The 19,139-nt window shown below is 37.8% G+C and overlaps 1 protein-coding gene across 1 annotated transcript in view; it reads right to left on the bottom strand.

Annotated features, from left to right (window-relative positions):
* COL24A1 (collagen, type XXIV, alpha 1) overlaps positions 1-19,139 on the bottom strand; it is a gene marked incomplete at its 3' end in the record, with an annotated part of 122,642 nt that overhangs the window by 55,666 nt on the left and 47,837 nt on the right. The window contains exons 16-21 of the mRNA XM_008947170.1: positions 17,592-17,645; positions 12,307-12,360; positions 11,716-11,769; positions 11,014-11,067; positions 9,291-9,344; positions 548-601 (exon numbers count right to left, since the gene is read on the bottom strand). Of these exons, the coding sequence (XP_008945418.1) occupies positions 548-601; positions 9,291-9,344; positions 11,014-11,067; positions 11,716-11,769; positions 12,307-12,360; positions 17,592-17,645 (324 nt within the window). The remainder of the gene's footprint in view (positions 1-547; positions 602-9,290; positions 9,345-11,013; positions 11,068-11,715; positions 11,770-12,306; positions 12,361-17,591; positions 17,646-19,139) is intronic.

Genomic DNA, 19,139 nt, shown 5'->3' with positions numbered 1-19,139 from the left:
TTGCCTAAACTTGGTCTAAAATATTAGTCTAGTACAGAACAGAGGCTAAATTAATATGGCACACTCATTTTTGGTAGATAAATTTTATCCATTATTATTACGTATTACTTTATCCATTAATCTAACCTGTGCATTTTACTTATTTTTCCATTATCTTTAGCTACTATTTATTTCCTTTTTTTTTTTTTTAAGACTAATCTGTATTATTCAGGTGAGGTTATAGATATCTGCAAGCATTTGGCATGCATTTTATTTAACTATAGTTGAAATGCATGCTTCTTTCCAGCTACATAGCATTTTCTCTAAATTTCCTTGCACTTAACTTGCCATTACATGCTTCCAACTAACACAGTAATTACTCTCATAACTGTGTGAACAGCATTAAACATTAGATTAGCTTCCTCATATAAATACCTGAGGCAAAGTATCTGCATTTTGACAGGAAAATTATCTTCTCATAATGCCAGTGTCCATCTATCAGAGATTTTCCTCAGAGATTTATCCTGTTTATTCTTACTTATGTGAATAAGTTTTCATATAGGCTTACCTTCGGACCTTCAGGGCCGTTTAATCCAGGTACACCAATATCTCCTGGAAAACCCTAAAGAAATCACACAGAACATTTATTTAGAGATAAGGAGTGTTTCCAATGTACTTGTTTTCATTCCGTTCATTCACTTAACACACCTGAATCACAGAAACAAGAAATACATTTGTTCTACCATCCCAAAAAAGTCCATCTCCACTAAGTTTCCTTGCAAGGACTTGAAAAAGTTACAGATTTGAGACAGCTTTCATTAAACTCAACTTAGCAGATGTCAGTATGGGAGCATAAGACTTCTTATCCACTAAGCAACATTTGAAATTAAACCTTGGACTGGCCTTAAAAAAAAAAAAAAATTAAAAAAAACCCAAAAAGCAACCAGTACAAGGTCCTGTACATGAATTCAACTTTTTTTTTTTTTTTTTTTTTTAATCTTAGAGAGCAGCTGAAGCCTTTTGATCCTTGGCCACACTTTAAGGAAGAGATCACTACAATATTAAGAAAAGGGTAGAAAGCCTTTTGCCTCCAGATCAGCAGGTGCTAATCCAGGTCTGGCTGGCAATAACTGAAGGTCAGCGGCATGTAGCATTATTCACAAGAAACCTTTGTGAAATAGTGTGTGGTATAGGTTCACCTGTTGGTACAGAAAAAATGAATATGCAAAGGAAATAAATCAACTAAAATTATCAACCCAAACCACCCAGTCAGTAGGCACTGAATAGGACACCACGAAGATGCTTCTATGTCAGAGGAATCCAGTGCTACAACAAGATTGCTTTCTAAGGAATGAGTGTATTTTATGGAAAAAAAAAATTATGCAGCTAACCCTTCTGCAATACAGTAACAAGTTAGATTTATAAACATCCAGTGAAGCAATGTAATCTTTATATCTCTAGGATTAAAGTAAAGCGTTGGTAATTGACTCTTTAGTTCACACAGGACTCACTCTGTCACCTACCAAGACAGTATTTTATTTGGTTATTTTAATAAACTTTTAGAACTTAATTAAATATTGCCTTTCTGAAAATAACAAGACTGAAACTGAAGAGTTCCTCTTCTGAGTAAAATATTTATAATTACATCTGCGCAAATCCATGACCTAACACTAGTAAACACATTTCCTTCTTCCTTAACAGAAAATTCCTGCAGGTAAAAAATTATAAATGTACATCTTTGCATGCACACTTTTCTAATAATGGAAATGAAAGCATCATACACATTGAAAGCAATTTAAGAACATCTCATGTTTTAAAGAACTTCCAGCATGAAACTCTCTCTGGGACTTTCCCATACTAATGCAGGCTAGTACATGTCATCATTAAAGCTTCAAAAGTCACTTTTTAGGTTCTTTAAGCAGGAAAGAAACATTTAAGAAAAAAAAAAAATTAAATTGCTTCACTAGCTGGATAATAGATAGCCATATTCTATTCTTCCAGAACAGCTCAGCTTCAAATACAGGTAATAACAAGTCCTAATGATTATTCGTAATTAGCTGACAGTCACAAAATAAACCCAAAAACACACAAACCACAAACCACCTTACCAGCAAGGAAAAGAGAAATCATACTAAAGCAAGGAGTTTAAATGAAAATATCATTTCACTCTCTACTACCACATTATAATAAAAGTTTAAAAGGATTTAGGGCATCATTGTTCTTATTTCTAGGGCTTTCTTCTGTTTGCTTTCTCTAACCTGTTATTAACAGGATGCAGAGAGACTTGTAAGTAGAGATTTAGATGGGATACAAATATTTTTTGTTATGTTTATACATTACATTAAAAAAAATGTATAAACCAATACAAAACAGAATTATGATTTATCAAAACAAAGCAGTTTTAGCACTTGAATACCAATGAGCACTAAAGCAAACTACTAGAGTTAAAAAGAACTGATCCGAGCTTTCAGAATAAGTGGAAGTTCGTTTCACAAAACATCGGAGGTAATTTCTTTTGCCATAAAGCACCATTACAGTTGTGCAACAACTCCAACATGCCTCTAGGTGGCACATAGCATATGATGCACATATGACCAAGGCACCCAGACTGACTCCTAAAGTATTCACTTACACCAGCCCAGATTTCTATACAGTTCATATGGGGATTTTTTAAAATCTACTGAAATATACTGAAGAGTTATATCAACTCCTTGGAAGCCACTAAATCATCCTTTCTTAATTTAACATTTGCTTATTTACATACATTGAAGAGTTACCAAGGTGTGGGTTGTTTCGTACATCTGTAAACAGTTAATTTTCTAATGTGTGAACCAAGTCTTAAAATGCTGACACAGAGACAATTCCCCTCATAGCAATATTCCAGAAAACAATCTGTTAAGAAAAATGTCTATGGGGAGTGTAAGGGAATACATCTAATTTATTTATTTTTGTAACAACTTCTAGGAGGAATTCAGTAAGAACTATGAGATGTAAGCACTATCACAGAACAATCACAACATTTGGAAACCTTTCCATGTTAGCCACAGTCAGGATGTCAGAGGGCTACTGGCCTGAGAGCATCAACACTAACAACGCATTTAAATGTTTAAAATCTTCATTGCTTTTGTCTTTGTTGTAAAGCTGGATTTAGTGTTTACTTCTTGAGCACTACTACAGAGAAAATATAGATGCTATGGCAGTATTAGAACACTAATTCTAAGATGTTCTCACATTAATAATCCATGATGCAATAATGGAGGAAACAGATAGCCACTTAAGATAATTCCAGAAAATTAATAAACCAGAAAGGAGTTGTTAAAACACCTTAGTAACAGTGTTTGTCATTCAGATTCTGAGAAGAAGTGGTATAAATTTCTACCTGCACCTGAAACCTGCCAAGAATTATTCAGCAGCCAGCTCCCTGTTAAGCTACTCCAGACTAAAAATTCATTATTCTTCTGTAAGTGAAAGGCCAAGAGATAAATGTATAGTTGCCATCTGCAATGTAATTTTCAGCAGAGACTATTTAGAACAAAAAATCACTCAATATTATGACTTCTACTAAGGAAATGCAAAGTATAGATTCTTATCTTCCCATCAGCCAAAAGCCAGACAGCTGGTAAGTTACAAATTATTTTCAAAATCTTGCTGCAGATGTGGCCTTTTGCCAGCAAAACACTATAGAGTTCACTCAGTTTAATCAAAGTAGAGGTGATGTCAGAAAAATCTGAAGTACCAGCTATGTCAACGCAAACACACTTCAACCTTGCCATGAAAGCGTCACTTTTTGTACTGAACATATTTAAATATAAAGTTAACATTTATTGCTCCCATTTATCTATATAATCTTTAATCAATAAAAAATGCAGAGATGATCAGACTGTTACTGTGTCATGGTATGTCTTTTTGTACTGAAGTCAGTGCTTCAAGATGAAAGATCTGCAAAAGCTGTTGCTTTTCTTTTGTTTGTTCTTCTGTGTGGCCACTAACACGGAAGCAGAGTATCAGAAGTGTTTGAAAATTACACTCCATGTGCACTAGCAATTCTCTTATGTTCGTAGATCTCCACTCACTCCAACCTATTTCCACATGACATTTGCCACCACTGCTCTTAGTTGCCAACCCCCATGCCCTCTAGCTCCTCAGGAGACCTCAAAAGGACTGGGACACAAGTGCTCGTAGAAGATCACCACACAGCAAAAAATTCCCCAGGGACTGTGATAGTCCCTTCAGTTGCCAAGTTTCCCAGCTCCAGTATTGTTTCATTCAATCACATGCTGTGTTTCATTTGAATAGGAATTAGAATGTATTTTCAGAAGCAATAGTGACTGGGTACAGCTACTGAACTTCAACAAGATAGCTTATTAGAGCTTTACTGCTCATTATTATCAAATTAGAAAAGGCAGATTTCTGTATAAAACTACAATCTCTCTAATCTGTGACAATGAGCTGTGATTTTTTATTCTCAAATAAGAATTGTTTACTATTCTTCTGAAAGGACATGCTATGCAGAGATACAATTCAATCAAAAAATCTATTTTTTTTCTCTACACAATTCTAGAAATGTCAGTATTCACTCAGCTACAGGACTTTGCTCTTTGCCATTTATACAATTGCGTGACAGTGCCAATAACGTGCCAAGTACAAAGAGGAAAACAGTAAAAAGATTTGAAATGAGCTTTCTGCTGTGTGTGCCAATCTAGCCAAAGTTTAATGCCAGCATTTTTAAAGGGCAGAGACAGAAACTTTAATTTTTTTCCTACAAATCTTCAATTCTGATCTTGGAAAGGGTGGAGGAAGGAATCTAACAGTACAAATTACAACTGTACAATTGCAATTTGTCAGAGAAATGAAAAAAGGGCAATCATGGATTACAGCATGCAATACAGGAAAGCTTTGCAGTTTACTGTTACTAACATGTCAGTAATATCAACGCTGATGTTGCTTTGCACGTTCGTCTAATTGCTGTTCAGCCATGCTCATTGAAACACTAGTGACTGAGTTTCTTTGGAGAGACAATTTTCTTGGGAAAGACCCGTTTTCCAGATGTGATGCATCATCCTTTAAAGCCATCGAGTGCATCTATGTATTACATGCAACACACATTAGAATAATCGTATTTATAACAAGCAATATCTACTGTAGCCTACATTGTAGCTTGAACAAGGCCCTGCACCAACCCTTCAAAACATGTCCTTTGCAGACCTGCTTGGCTGCTTGATGGCCAAGAAGGTGGCTGGTGATTCACCTGACTGACCAGCACAGCAGCACCAGCCTCCAATCAACATATTAAGGACCAAGTCTTGAAGTATTCTGTAAAAATACAGTATGAAAAATTAAAAACTTTAGTAAGAACTTCAGTGCAGACCCAATCAGAAGATCACAAAGGATTTCCAGATGGAGCTTGGAACAGGGTGGCTAGAGCTATACTTGCTGTTGAATTCTGTGAAACAGTCTCCTTGTCTGCCCTGACGACATCCTGTAAGTCAACCGACAAGATGCACCACAGAAGAGGTGGTCTGGTGAGCAATCAAGGCCCAGGGAGATCTTAGCCACCTAACCAATTACTTTCATTTAGACTTAATGTGAAAACAAGCATCAAATATGGGCATTTCATAAGGGGCAGAAACACCAGATTATGTATTTATTCTAAAATATCTGGGCTTGGTTTTGTGTTACAAGTCCTGCAATACCAGCTAAATGACTAATGTCCAAGGAACATGTCTTCTTTCAGGCATGCTTCTAATGATACAATTGACACTGGGATTAGGTAAAGCCTAAGTAAAGTCACCAAGAACAACTCTGCACATTTTGAAAAACAAGAATTCCTAACTTTAAACCTTAGAAAAGAGACTAGCAACCAATAGTGAAATAATCCTTGTGCAAAAGGAACTCTGTTCTCTTGCAGGAAGAGTATTTCATTGTACATTGTTTCTATGCTGCTAACAACCGTGTGCCCATACAGATCAGATCACATCTAGACTAAAGCCAGACTGAAAAACTAAGGCAGAAATTTCAAATTTATCTGCAAGACTACTGTTTCTTCTAAGATCAACACCAAAACCCAAAAGTCAAATAAGAACAGGTATTTAAAATAAAAAAAAAAAAAAAAAAAACTTTTAAATATTAGCTTGCCTCACTCTAGACAGATTCAGAACATTAGGTGTTAAATAATGCCCTGGTAAAGCAACACACATCAAGTTTTGTTTATCTGCATGTCCCTTCTTTCCCAGTGAAGTCTCACCACAGCTTTGCATGAAAAAGCAAAATCTCCAAGATGACAAATTCTGTGCAAAGTACCTAAGGAGGTTTTATGGGAACAGACTAGGACCTAACAGGTGCAGACTGAGAAAAATATAAACTATTAGAAGGTCATACAAACAAGCATTGTTCAACGTTATTAAAAAGTCCAAGTAAATTGAGTATTTCTGCAAAATGAATACACATTTCTTGAAAAAAATCAGGAAGATATACTTCAGCCAAATACATCTATGAAACGACTAGATAAAGTTTTTGTGTGAAGGCAAGCAGAAAGTAATCGTACAAGACCAGTTCCCTCAGTTGTATGCCAGAACACTCAATTAATTCAGCTATAAAATTGTCTTTATTTCTGTATTTCCTCCAAGTCATTGGCATGCAAGCTATTTGATGCAATACTGAAACAGAAATCTGTTAGCACTGCACTCATGGTTCTGTTTGCACAATCTCAAAACATCACATGATAACTGTTTTTTTAAATGTGTGGTGATTCACTTCAAAAACACGTCCCTTTATGACTGTTTACTATTATTTGAATGTATCCTTTTCCTTTGTAATGCTATTGCCTCGAGCATGAAAGCTACCAGCTGAATCCCATATGAGCACCTTCCTGAAAGAATAACCCAACGACTTCAGATCAAAATACTGCACCAATGAAAAAGGTTCTACTGAAGGTAATGATCAATGCTCCCACGACTCCATATTAAACCTGTTTGTAATACTCAGAGCACATCTGAAGGAAACCATCACCCTTACTCTTGGGGAATAATTAAATGGGATTTGTAGAGAAAAATCTAAGTATACAATATTCTGAATACCTGTGGAAGCCTGTTAAAACCTTGTCTAATTTTGTTCATAGCAACAATAAGCATCACATACTTCATCATACACAGTATATACACCACTGTGGGTTCAAACCCTCCCTCTAGTCACTCCTGTCCATCAGCACTGCAGTTCCCAAACAGATCCTGGCTACGGGTGGGTGGCCTACTTCAGCTATGAGCTGCTGTACCTAGGCTGCACAGCTGCAGAGGAAAGAATCAGGAAGTAATTCACCCCTGACCTGCGTATTAAAAGCCACAAACCTGGGAGGATGAATGAAGCCTGCCAGGCATGCTCCCACTGTTGTTCTGTGCAGAGATAGCTACAGACTTCAGCTCCTGTAGTGTGTGATTTACAGTAGTTTACACAAGAAGAAAATTAGGACTATGACAGCTTATTCTTCATACTGGAAATGAAATACATACTGAAATGTGTGATTGGAGAGACCAAAGGATCCCCACTTTCTTCTTTCCTTTAACATGGGGACAAGGTACATTTATAAATTTCACTGTCTTAGTGTTGGACAAAAGGGGAGAGACAATATGAAGCAGGATCTGACAGATTCTGTCTTCTTTTTTTTAAATACAGACTTTTCTAAAAGGCATATGGTGTGGGTTGTCACGTCCACAACAAATTCAAAGTACTCCCCTTGTAGGACACTAATTCGACACATTCTGTCGTTTCCAGAAACATCGATGGGAACATTTAGTTTAATATATAATGTCTGTTTTCTACATGGAGTCACAGGAATTCAGCCCATTCAGATAATGAACTAAGGAGGAAAGGAACCCTATCTGACTTGATAGCCATCTGTTTCAGAAGAAGAGACATGATTAGCTATATGACAGTATGCTTTTCTTTTAGGAAAATCTGCACTAATTGTTCATACTTCATATACTCAGTTGTGTATAAATAGCTTCTGGCAACAATAGGTTAAAAGTAACACGGAGAGTAAGATACGATCTTCAGTTTTAAGCTTTTTTTAAAAAAACTCCTTCTATTAGAATACTTCTAGAATTTCCAGTTTATTTAAGATCCTGGTATACTGCTGTCCTACCTCCCTCCGTTGAAGGGCAACAAAGCTGGTGAAGGGTGTAGAGAAGAAGCCTTATGACGAGCAGCTGAGGGAACTGTGGTTGTTTAGCCTGGAAAAAAGGAGGCTCAGAAGAGACCTGTCACTCTCTACAACTACCTGAAAGGAGCCTGTAGAGACGTGAGTGCCAGCCTCTTCTCCCAAGTAACAGGTGACAGGACAAGAGGAAACAGCCTCAGGTTGTGCCAGGGAGGTTTAGACTGGATCTTAGGAAAAATTTCTTCACCCAAAGACTTTTCAAGCACTGGAAGAATTTGCACAGGGAAGTGGTGGAGGACAGCATCCCTAGAGTAGATGGTAGATACCATCCCTGGAGGTATTTGAAAGACATGTCAGGTGCTGCTTAGGGACATGGTTTAGTGGTGACCAAACAGTGGTGAGTTAACAGTTGGACTAGACGATCTTGAAGGCCTCTTTCAACCCAAATGATTCTCTGATTCTGTTTCTGCTACTTTGTCATATAGTGACCATGCTTTTACGAAATAAAAGAAGGCAAAACTACTTTATTTGGATCTGTCTTGCATGACTGAAGATAAACATTGTTTTGTAGTTTTAAGCCTTACATTTTGCAGACTATTATTAAAAGAAAAATACCTGGACACTCAAGCTTTAATTATCTAACATTAAATACTTTATTTGCATTCTAATGGCTAAAGAATTCTGCACTCCTGAACAAATGAACAGTGAATAGGCTCACAAAGTCTAAAATCCTGTGCCACGGAGGAAGGCAGCTGTTGGCAGTGTGCACAGGCTTTGTGTCTTTTTCATGAAAATGCTGCCTCCCCACCAACTAAAACACATTGTCTTTTTCTGAAAAGACCATCTGGTGTTGCTACAACACATTTCCCAGTGACTTTTCTCTGAATGAGGGCTCACCCCCAATAAGAAAGTGTGTTTTTAGAATTTAGAGGAGCTATAAACAACAAAGTAATAAAACCCAATAATTTGATCTTTGAGGACAAAAGGTCTTGAGTTCCCTCTTAAAGGTAGGAATATAGAACCTTGGTTTGACGAGAAATGCTCCCAGAGTTACTGTATCTTTTAAGGCCAGAATAGCAATCATTGATAATATATAACTTCAAGACAATTAAAAAGAAAAAAAAAAAGATTTTTAAACTTGCTACCATGCATTTCTTACCTCAGGTCCTGGAGGACCCAATGGTCCCTGGGATCCAGGATCTCCAACGTTCCCCTTAAAAAGGAAAGAAAAAAATCCCAAACCCAAAAAGTTAGATTTTTGATGATAATCTGTTTCAACAACACATTGTTATGAAGACTGAAAAAACATCAAAGAAGAAAGCAAATGAAAGGGTTGAGATGAGTTTTCCACTAAATAGGAAATTTTCTAACCATCTCTCTTTGGATTCAATCAAGACTAGTTCTTCATATCTCTTTGAAGTCACAACAAAAACTTGCAAATTAGTTTTAGACAAATAAAACTGGCAGTTTGGAGATGGCCCAAATAGTTGTATAAAAAGCCACTTGGAATATATAGCTGTTTTCACAATAAAAACTACATATTATTTAAAAGTCCAGAAAGTAACTGTTATGGTTATTGGTTTACTTTCTTAGCTATATAGTTAAAGTATACAATCATGGAAAAAAAATGGCAGTTTTGTGATGAATAGTAGCAATGTCAGGTCCTACCCACATTATAGTTATTCCATTATATGCAAATACTGACACACCTAGAAACTGATGAAAATATTTCTCTAAATTATTTTTGTTCTTCCACATTTTTAAAAGTTTGCTGCTGCCGTAACTAGGTGTCCATTGAACAAAATTAAAACATGACCTGGAAATATTTTTTTTTTTAATTAAACAAATTATTTTATTGTAAATGTATTCTGCAAAGTTAAACATTATATTACTTGCAGGACTGAGGTCTCATATCTTACTCTAATACAAGTCAAGAAGTTGATCACATTCAGTTTGTGCTTAAAATCCACATTTAGAAATGGACTAATTCAGAAGCTTATCTTTAAATGAAAATGGTTGTATCTTTAAGGACAAAAAGGATGAGTTTTCCCATCAAAGCTTAAGCAAGCAGGTTTAAGTTTTTTTTTCAGGATTAGTGTTTATAATATAAATTCCCTGGTTCAAAGAGTATTTTTTATTGCATTTAAGGGCCTATGACATTCCTGAGGTGTAAGCAGGCTTATCAGATAATTGCTTGACTGCACAGAAGAAAATTGAGACTAGAGTGATTAACTCTTTAATGGTGTTATATATTGGCAGCTTTTAATTACGCACTGAAAAGAGGCATAGTAGTAGTACTAAAAACAGGTGAGAAGAAACCCATAAAACCCCGTTCAATGCCTTTTCTGCCTCAACATTTACAAACCCAGCAGAAGTGGCAGAACTGCAGAGATGACTTTAAGGTTGCTAAAAAAATCATTAAATCACAGGAATTCATGAGTACTCCCACCCCTGTGAGAGGTGACTGGCAATTAATAATGAGACTTTCCACACTCTCTCCAAATTGAGACAGCCCAAATGGTCACCTTGACAACTCCCAAAGCTACCAGTGGATTTGTTTAAATCATTATCACCACGTCTATCCCCCCACAAAGTGAACATTAAAGAATATATCCTAATATTCAGAGCACCCCCATATTAAAATCTGACCCATATACTCATCTCTGTGAAAAAATATCACACATTAGGATCTGACTCACTCACCAACCAGTCACTAGAAATAAAAGCAGCTTAGATTTTACTCTCTGTGCATTTTGAATTAGGTAGCTTCTAGAGGATTACATGCACTGTGAATGTAAGATATCAAATAGATATTCAACAGAATATCAAATATAACAACATATAATGATATACTGAGAACAAAAACTGATGTGTAAACTTACTGGGGGTCCTGGCTTTCCTCTAATACCTGGAGGTCCTGGTAAACCAACCGCACCCTGAAAAAAGGAAGCTATTAAATACACTAGTGTTATGTTGAAAGCAATAGATTACTACAACTACTACTGACACCTGAAGCAGCCTTCAAAATAATTCTGCAGAATGAGAATGTCCTCTAACATTCAGCTTTCATCAAAAGAGTTCTCACAGGATGTGTTATTTCAGTGACTTCTGATGTACTAGCCAAATAAAAGATACTTATTTATCTCAGTTTCATTATATGAAGAAGCATGCCAGATGATGTGCTGCTGCTAACCACAGTTGGGCCAGGTGAGCTGCAGATGAACCTCAAGGTTCAAGAGAAAAACTTATTTTACAACGGCTTCTTAGCAGGCTTCAGATCATACCCTAATTATTTTCCTGTTTGATGCACCTCTGAACACGCAGCAGCCAGAATTCTGCCCATGCCCTTTACTTGTCTTTGTTCATTACTTTCCATAACTAAGTTTTAATTTGCACAATATATCTTAATAATATGTTAATCCAGTGGTATCCAGTAATTTTTACTATTGCACTTTACTTCTATGCCACAGACTTTTTATGTCTGTCACAGACTTGTTAAGTCTAACAGCATTTTAAGAGACTCAGAATTCTGACAAAGTTGATAAAATTGGACAATGTTGTAAAACAATGTAACTATAAATTACCTTGTCTCCGGGGTACCCCTGGTCTCCTGGTGCTCCTGCAAGGCCATGTTCACCCTACACAACATATTTCATACAGACATATGTACATGGCTTAAAATGAGACAGTTACCAGAATTAGAGAGTGAGAAAGATGAATTAAATATTTAGAATTTAAAATGAACACAGATCCTTTGAATGACAATTTAACATGTTGCACTGAAGCATCCCCCCCTTCCCCCCCGGACACTCTATTAGACACAGCACTGGATATTATGCTCAGTACTAAGTGCTCCATCAAGAACGTTTGCCTAAAATACTCCATCATGATACTGAAGTAATTCTAAATAACAGAAGTCAGAAGAGAAGTCAAAAGGAAAAAGGGGAAATTTTGTGAAACACATTATTTTACTTAGGATTTAATGGGAGGACTCTGAAAGAACTACATCTCTTTAGGATAACGGAAATATTTAAATCACCTTATCACCTTTCATTCCAGGCTGTCCCACACTCCCTGGGAGACCCTATTAAAATGAAGAGAACAAAAAATCCACTGTTTCTCTTAATTTAGAAAGCAGCACAGGCACTGGACCATGGGATTGCTTAGCACCGTACCATGGGCCCTGGAATTCCTGATGGTCCACTCGGTCCTGCTGGGCCAATGCCTCCCTACAAGACAGCAAGAAATGTGACTGTATTAAACATTCACTCAAATGGAGTAACTTGAAGACTGGTAACAGAATGTGGTATCTTCTGCACCACAGAGAGAAACCAAAAATCTTTGTCAAGCTAACTTCTTGGGGGGAAAAAAAGGATACATATTATAAGTCCTCCACCTTTATTGTTCTTAACCACATCAGCTGAAATTCAAGAAACCAAACTTGGTCTTTTCCTATAGATTAGGCACTCAACAAAAGATAGCAGTGCATTGGGCAATTACAGAATAAGGAAGCTCTCTTCTGTACTGCAGCTGCACATTCTGTAGCTATTCCTTCTGTCCTTGGGGTTACATGACATCACTACCCTGCAAGTATCAAATTTGGCTTAAAGGAATTATTCTACCATGAGTAGTGCCATAAAAAGTGACTTTTACTAGGATTTCTCATGTCTCAATGCCTTCTAAAAGTTAAAGAAGAGAGATGGGATTCTTCCAAATTCCAAGTGTGCAAACTTAACGTAAGCTCTGATGGCCATGCTGACTTTTTCTGTTCTCATGTAACTTCAAAGCCCTTACTATCTATATACCCTCTGGGATTTTTATAGGCAGTTTTGCCACTTGAAAAAGAAAAAGTGAACCAGAAACAAAAAATATTATTATATTTATATATATATTGATCTTAAAAGATCAACAGAGCAACAGCAATAATATTAATTTAAGATGGTCAGCCAAACCTAAGAAATTATTTAGCGATAGCTAAAACTATCTTATAGAGGAAGGTCTACTTACTTTCTGCCTGTTCTACCTCAGAGGGATGGGGGTAGGGTGGAAAGGCAGTGTTATACCTCTGTGACTATGCAAAAATTTAGCAACAAATATGAATATAGAAATCTTTTGCCACGTGCTGAAAGAAACATGGAAAAGATGAGATGAACACCTACTGACTTCCAGTTCAGCACACACTGATTATCCTCTGGAGACTCTTTCAGCAATGTTAGCAAAAACATTCTTCTGCAGCCATCATCAGACTCATGGCTCACTGAAGAAAAAGGAAGACTGATGACTTAGTCTCTCAAAGGTGCTTGGTAAAGCTCCCAGGAAAGTTGCCACTCTATATTGATTTAGCTTTCCATGGCTGCTTCAATGACATGTTCTATCATTTTAGCTGACGCCAAGATAAACTGTTTACATTTCTGTTACTTGTGCTGTCAATTCCAGTTCAGCAAGGCATTTCTGTATTAATGATACTATATTTTGAAATGCCTATTTATGGTAACAATAGCATTGATTGAAAAGTCAGAGGGATACCGAACTGGAAAATTTAGCTTACAAAAGCAATGGGAAGAAGTTCCAAAACAGCTTTACAAAATTCAGGTTGATGAAATTCCTATCATAGTCTCCAGAAATATTGGCTAACCTAATTTACAGCAAAGAACTGGAACTACACAAAAATAAATCTGAAAAATGACCTCACTGATAAGAAAAGAGTTGAATTAGTAAGTCTGTCAGTTTTTTAAGTTGTCTTCCATCTGCAGCAGCCTTGCTATACATTAGCACATGCTTATGAGGTTGGTTAAAACTGCTGATAGATAGAAAACAAAAATTGCTTTGGCTACATAAAGAGTGCCTTTTCCACCATTTCTATGTCACAAATGACACTAAAACTAAATTGGTTTTCCTGACGAAAAGATAACAGAAAACTAATGGCTTTCTTGGTTTTCTTAATTCCAGTGTAAACATACTATTTTCTCCCACGTTATGAACTATGAACACGACAGGGTAGCCAGCCTCGCCTGAGCCAACATCAAGAATCAAACCCAGGTCCTCTATCAGCAAACACTTCAACTACTTAAAATAAGGGAGTAAGACTACATGGTATGAAAGTATCAGTCTTTCACACTTCCTGTAGGACTCATCCATGTCAGACTTCTCTGGCACAACTATATTTATATAACTACAGCTTGCAACTCCATAATGTGCATCAGAATCTTATTCTAAAAATACTTTTTAAAAATTGAATGTGGTACTGTATACAAGACAGAGTAATTTTGCTTAATTTTGCGTAGGAATTAATCCTGCTTGGACTTTGTAGCCACATGCAGGAATGAGTGAGGGCTGTGGATGTTAAAATGTGTGAAAGTATTGCATTTTTTCAAAACGTAATGCTGACTTCAGGGGTATAATCTTGCAAACTTGGTTACTTCACATAAAAAACTCAGACACACTGGATCAGAAATAAGCAAACAAATCCAACCCAAACATAGAAGTACTCAATATGACAGCAGTTTTGTACAGTGTTTTTAACTAAAATTATGGCTAAATAAAATTCTGTTTAAATCCCTGGATTCTTATATTTGGTTTTATTAATTCACAAACATACAAGACAAATATTGTAATGAAGCCATATCAGTATAAGTAATAAAAGTGTACTCACTCTTAGTCCTGGAAATCCAGGAGGACCAACACCACCAACAATTCCCTTCAAAGAAAATGGATTTTAGATTTTCTGAATCCTACCATTTAAAAAACTTTGCTGTGATAAGATAAACAAAAGTGATCTGTAAACAAGCCAGTTGGGATTTTTTTAGAGTTCCTGAAGAAAGACAGCTTATCACTGTATAGGGGAATATCATAGAATCCTTTAGGTTGGAAGGGACCTTTAAGATCATCAAGTCCAACCATTGAGCCATTAGGGCTCTAAAGTCCTCTGCTAAAACAGATCAGAATCTGTCAGGGTTGGAAGGGACCACAAGGATCCCCCAGTTCCAACCCCTCTGCCATGAGCAGGGACACCTCCCACTAGATCAGGCTGCCCAGAGCCTCATCCAGCCTGGCCTTAAAGACCCCCAGGGATGGGGCCTCAACCACCTCCCTGGGCAACCCATTCCAGGGTCTCACCACTAAAACCCCTGACTGTGGAATTAGATCAAGATATTTGCATCATTCCTGCATAACCAAGGAATATGAGACTTGTTACCATAATGTTAAAAGTGGGAAGAAAAAAAAATTTTTTGGGGGTGAAAAAAACCACAAAAACCACACGATAGTTTGTTAAGATTCCTTTAAAAATGAAATGGAACACCAGCTCAGTTCATAGAAGGATCTTTTCAAATCAAAGGCTACACTCTCTTTATGAAAATTTATTTATTGATAAAAACTACAGTATTTGTACTTATTTAGAAGTAATAAATTTAATGGCGCTCTACTACTGCCGCTGGTGCATGTTTAACTCAGTAGAGGCTAAAATTCCAAACATGACACATGACAGAAAACAGTTGCCAAGTCTCTTTGCCATGCATGAAAGGGGTATCGTAGCCCTCCAGGTCAGCATGCTTCGCCCAGGCTGTCCCAACACTGGGGACCTGCTACTCAGCAGATATCACACAGGGTTCACCACAGCCCACTGGCACCTGCAGTGAAAGGGAATTTCTATGCAAGCAAATCTGAGCCCCTTCTGAAGTTGTCCGACAGGGCATGGCTGCTGGGGATCTCATAGAAGACATCTTCATGCTCTCCTCCCTCCTCTGGTGCCCATTCACCTTCTCCAGCTGGCTCCAAACTAACCACACAGGAAAATGAATGCTCTAGCAACATCATCAGAGAACTGAGAGGGTGTTGTGAAAATGAAAGATGGCACTACTCCATTACGCAGAAGAAATTAGGCATGGAGACAAATGTCTTTAGTGTCAAGTCAGCACATGGGAAGAAATGTCTTCCTTCCCCTTCAAGTTCCTGCCACCACAGGCCTCCCAGGCAGAGCCTGCTCTCCAGTGCCAGCTCACGAACAGGCTCTGTAAATATCCCACTAGCACTGCAGCCCCCTGCAGCTGCAGCTCTGGCCCCTTGCCTGAACAAGCCCTGCAGGGTGAACTTGGGGTAGGGGGGAGGGGGAAAAAGGGGTTCCTGCCTGTCTGAAAAGGCAGTAAGATCAGCAGCTGTCTTGGCAGATTAGAAGGAACTTGTTTGGAAACGCTTGCATGAAACCAGGCTTCTTTGTAAAGCACAAGTCTGCAATTTCAGATCCACGATTTCTGAGGTTGTTTCTATTAAAGTACTGTTCTGCAGATCTTGTAGAAAGACAGTATCTGCTTTATCGGGAACAGAGGAAGACTTGGGAGTACCAGGAGGGGAATAAAGAACTAACCTTTTTATATCATTTGCAAAGCAGCTGGTGACACTCGGAACTCCTCAGAGGGCATTCAAGATGAAAAGTACCATAATGACATCACCTGCTATTCCCACAAGGGGAACGTGGCCTCAGGGACCAGAAATGCAAAATAATACTCTTCCTATGTTTCAAAATGCTGAGACCAAGTGTTGATAACCCACCAGCAAAATTCATGTAAAGCTTTTTTAAAATAAGTTTTTAAGAAACTAGGAGGGCAGGCCTTCAAAAAGGAGACTGTCTCTGCCCAGTTGCTGAATCTGGTCCATATCCTTTAGAAAAACCTTTAGACACAAACTGATAGCAGTTTCCAAAGAAGCATCCAACAATAAAAGCAGATCCAAATCAGTTACTTCTTTGCCCAGCACTTACTGCCGTTCCCTTGTCTGGGCCAAAGCACTTTCAGTGGTTTCTCATATCAAAGGAAACCTGAGTTTGGAGGCTGCGCCAGAGACAGCAAGAGAGCAAAGCTCCTTTGAGGGCAGCCAGTGAAGAGACGTGACTGTGCCACAGTCTGAATACCATACCACGAGAGCACTTTAGCCTGCACACACTGCCAAGGACAAAGCTGTTATCATACTAATTATAATGCACTAAATGACAAACTAGCATAATTGTCTTCAGTAACATTTCAAAGGATGAAATCAATTATCAAATGCATAAGCATACAATAGCTAGGGGTTTGATATATACGCAGAATCCCAGTTTGTTAAGATGATTTTAGAATAATGGCTTAAATGTGCAATGCAAAGTTATATCAAATGCAAGAATTTTTGAAGACAAAATATGCATCAGTAATGCAGTAAGGACAGCAAGACATTTGATCCTGAAGGTAGTCATCACATGCAGCAGTAGAAACTGTGTTCTCTCAGCAGCTTTCTGGTTCTTTTCTCTTTTACACCACTGTACGATCAGTACTGTCCTAGCAATTTCCACAGAGAAGTAAGAGTCTGATATTTTCTTGCAGACTTCAAGACATTGCTTTTGAGGCAAAAGTCTCCTTTCCAATTGGGAGGGGAGTTAATATCAAGTATTACAGATTTTACTATGTTAATCAACACACAATTTGCTACTTACAGGATTCCCATCTGGACCAGGGGAGCCTCTATTTCCAAAGTCACCTGGAAAACCCTAAAGAAGAAGAGAGAATGCTTGTTCATTTTCATCCAAGACACCAACAGTGGTCTGAACACCAAAGTCCTTACAGATACTAGAAATCAGTACATTGGCAAATGGTTTCAGGGCGAAAGATCGGGTAATGGAAACCGAGTTTCAGCTGCACAGTTCAAATGAATAGAATAGTGTTTGCCCCCTAAAATCATAACCTGAAAAGATGTAACTATATACAACGTAAGCACAGGGCAAAATAAGATGACAATGCTTTAAGAACACTATTAAACAAGTATTACTTGGTTCCTTGGAGTCTCTTTTCCTATTTAGTATTTTTGCTTCAAGTATTTTTTTTTGCCCATTAGCTACAGCATTCATTAAAACATGGGTCTTTTGTTCTCTCCTTACACTTCCCCAAATATTAATGGTTGCAGTCTCAGTGTGACATAGTCATTAGAAATCAAATTCTTCATCTTTCTGGCACATCATCACCTTTACCAATGTGCACACTTACCTTAGTCTTCCTCTACAGACTGAAACAATAACTCAAACAAGATATGGAAAAGTCTTATCCATTTTATCAGAATTCGGACTTCAGTGACTAGATTATCAGAACAGGAAACAGATATGACTGGCCAAGTCAAGTGTTGAAGCTTGAAACAAAATTCCCATTTCTTGCTTGAGAAACAAAATTAAATGGGAACACATCACTACTGGCTCTAACCTATCTTGCCTCCTCTCAGGGTTTTGCAAATTGTTTTACTTCTTTCTGTTTGCAAATTCTCTGTAGAAGAGCCTATTACAAAATTTGCAAAATGCCAAGCTGGAAAGGGATTCTGCCTGAAAAAAGTCCAAGCAAAGCCTCTCACAGGGAAGAGGCTTTCCCTGGCACTAAAAAGTCTCTCACGATATTAATTAGTGTACCAAGATAACCGAGAGATGCACTGATCTCAAGAAATGAGCTGCAAAGCACCAGAGAATTAGTAGTCCATCTCCATTGCCAAAAGGACTAAAACCCATCCTTGCAATAATTTTTACAAGAAATACTCTCCTTTGTCTTTCAATGTTGAACGTCTTTTTACTCCTCCTTGTGTATCAGGAATAGTACTTTGAGACATTACTCTTTCAACCTTGTCCTGGTTTGGGGTAAAACAGTGCTGATTCTTCTTAATGATTTTACTTTTTAGCTCAAGCTCTTCTAATTAATTGCTCTGTCTGAAGTTAGCAGCATTTTCATAAACTGCCTGGTTTTAGCAGTGATAAGACTTCATGTTTAGAGTTACTGCCAGGGACTGGTGTGCAGACCAAGGCCACTGCTAAGCTTGGATCCCACATGGTGGGGGGCAGAGAGCACCCCGCACCTGTGGGGAGGAGCAGGCAGGATAAGTGACCCCAGGATTCACCAGTGGGGTATTCCATCCCACAGCCCTCATAGCCAGTAAAAGCTGAAGGGTCAGGAGAGGCAACCACTTCCATCACCCCTTCCATTCTCTCTCTTCTGTCTTCTGCTGCTGG

Source organism: Merops nubicus, unplaced genomic scaffold, assembly GCF_000691845.1.
Source record: "Merops nubicus isolate BGI_N331 unplaced genomic scaffold, ASM69184v1 scaffold8809, whole genome shotgun sequence".
NCBI lineage: Eukaryota > Metazoa > Chordata > Aves > Coraciiformes > Meropidae > Merops > Merops nubicus.
Note: the sequence above shows the minus strand (reverse complement) of the source record. Positions and strands in the feature narration are given on the sequence as shown.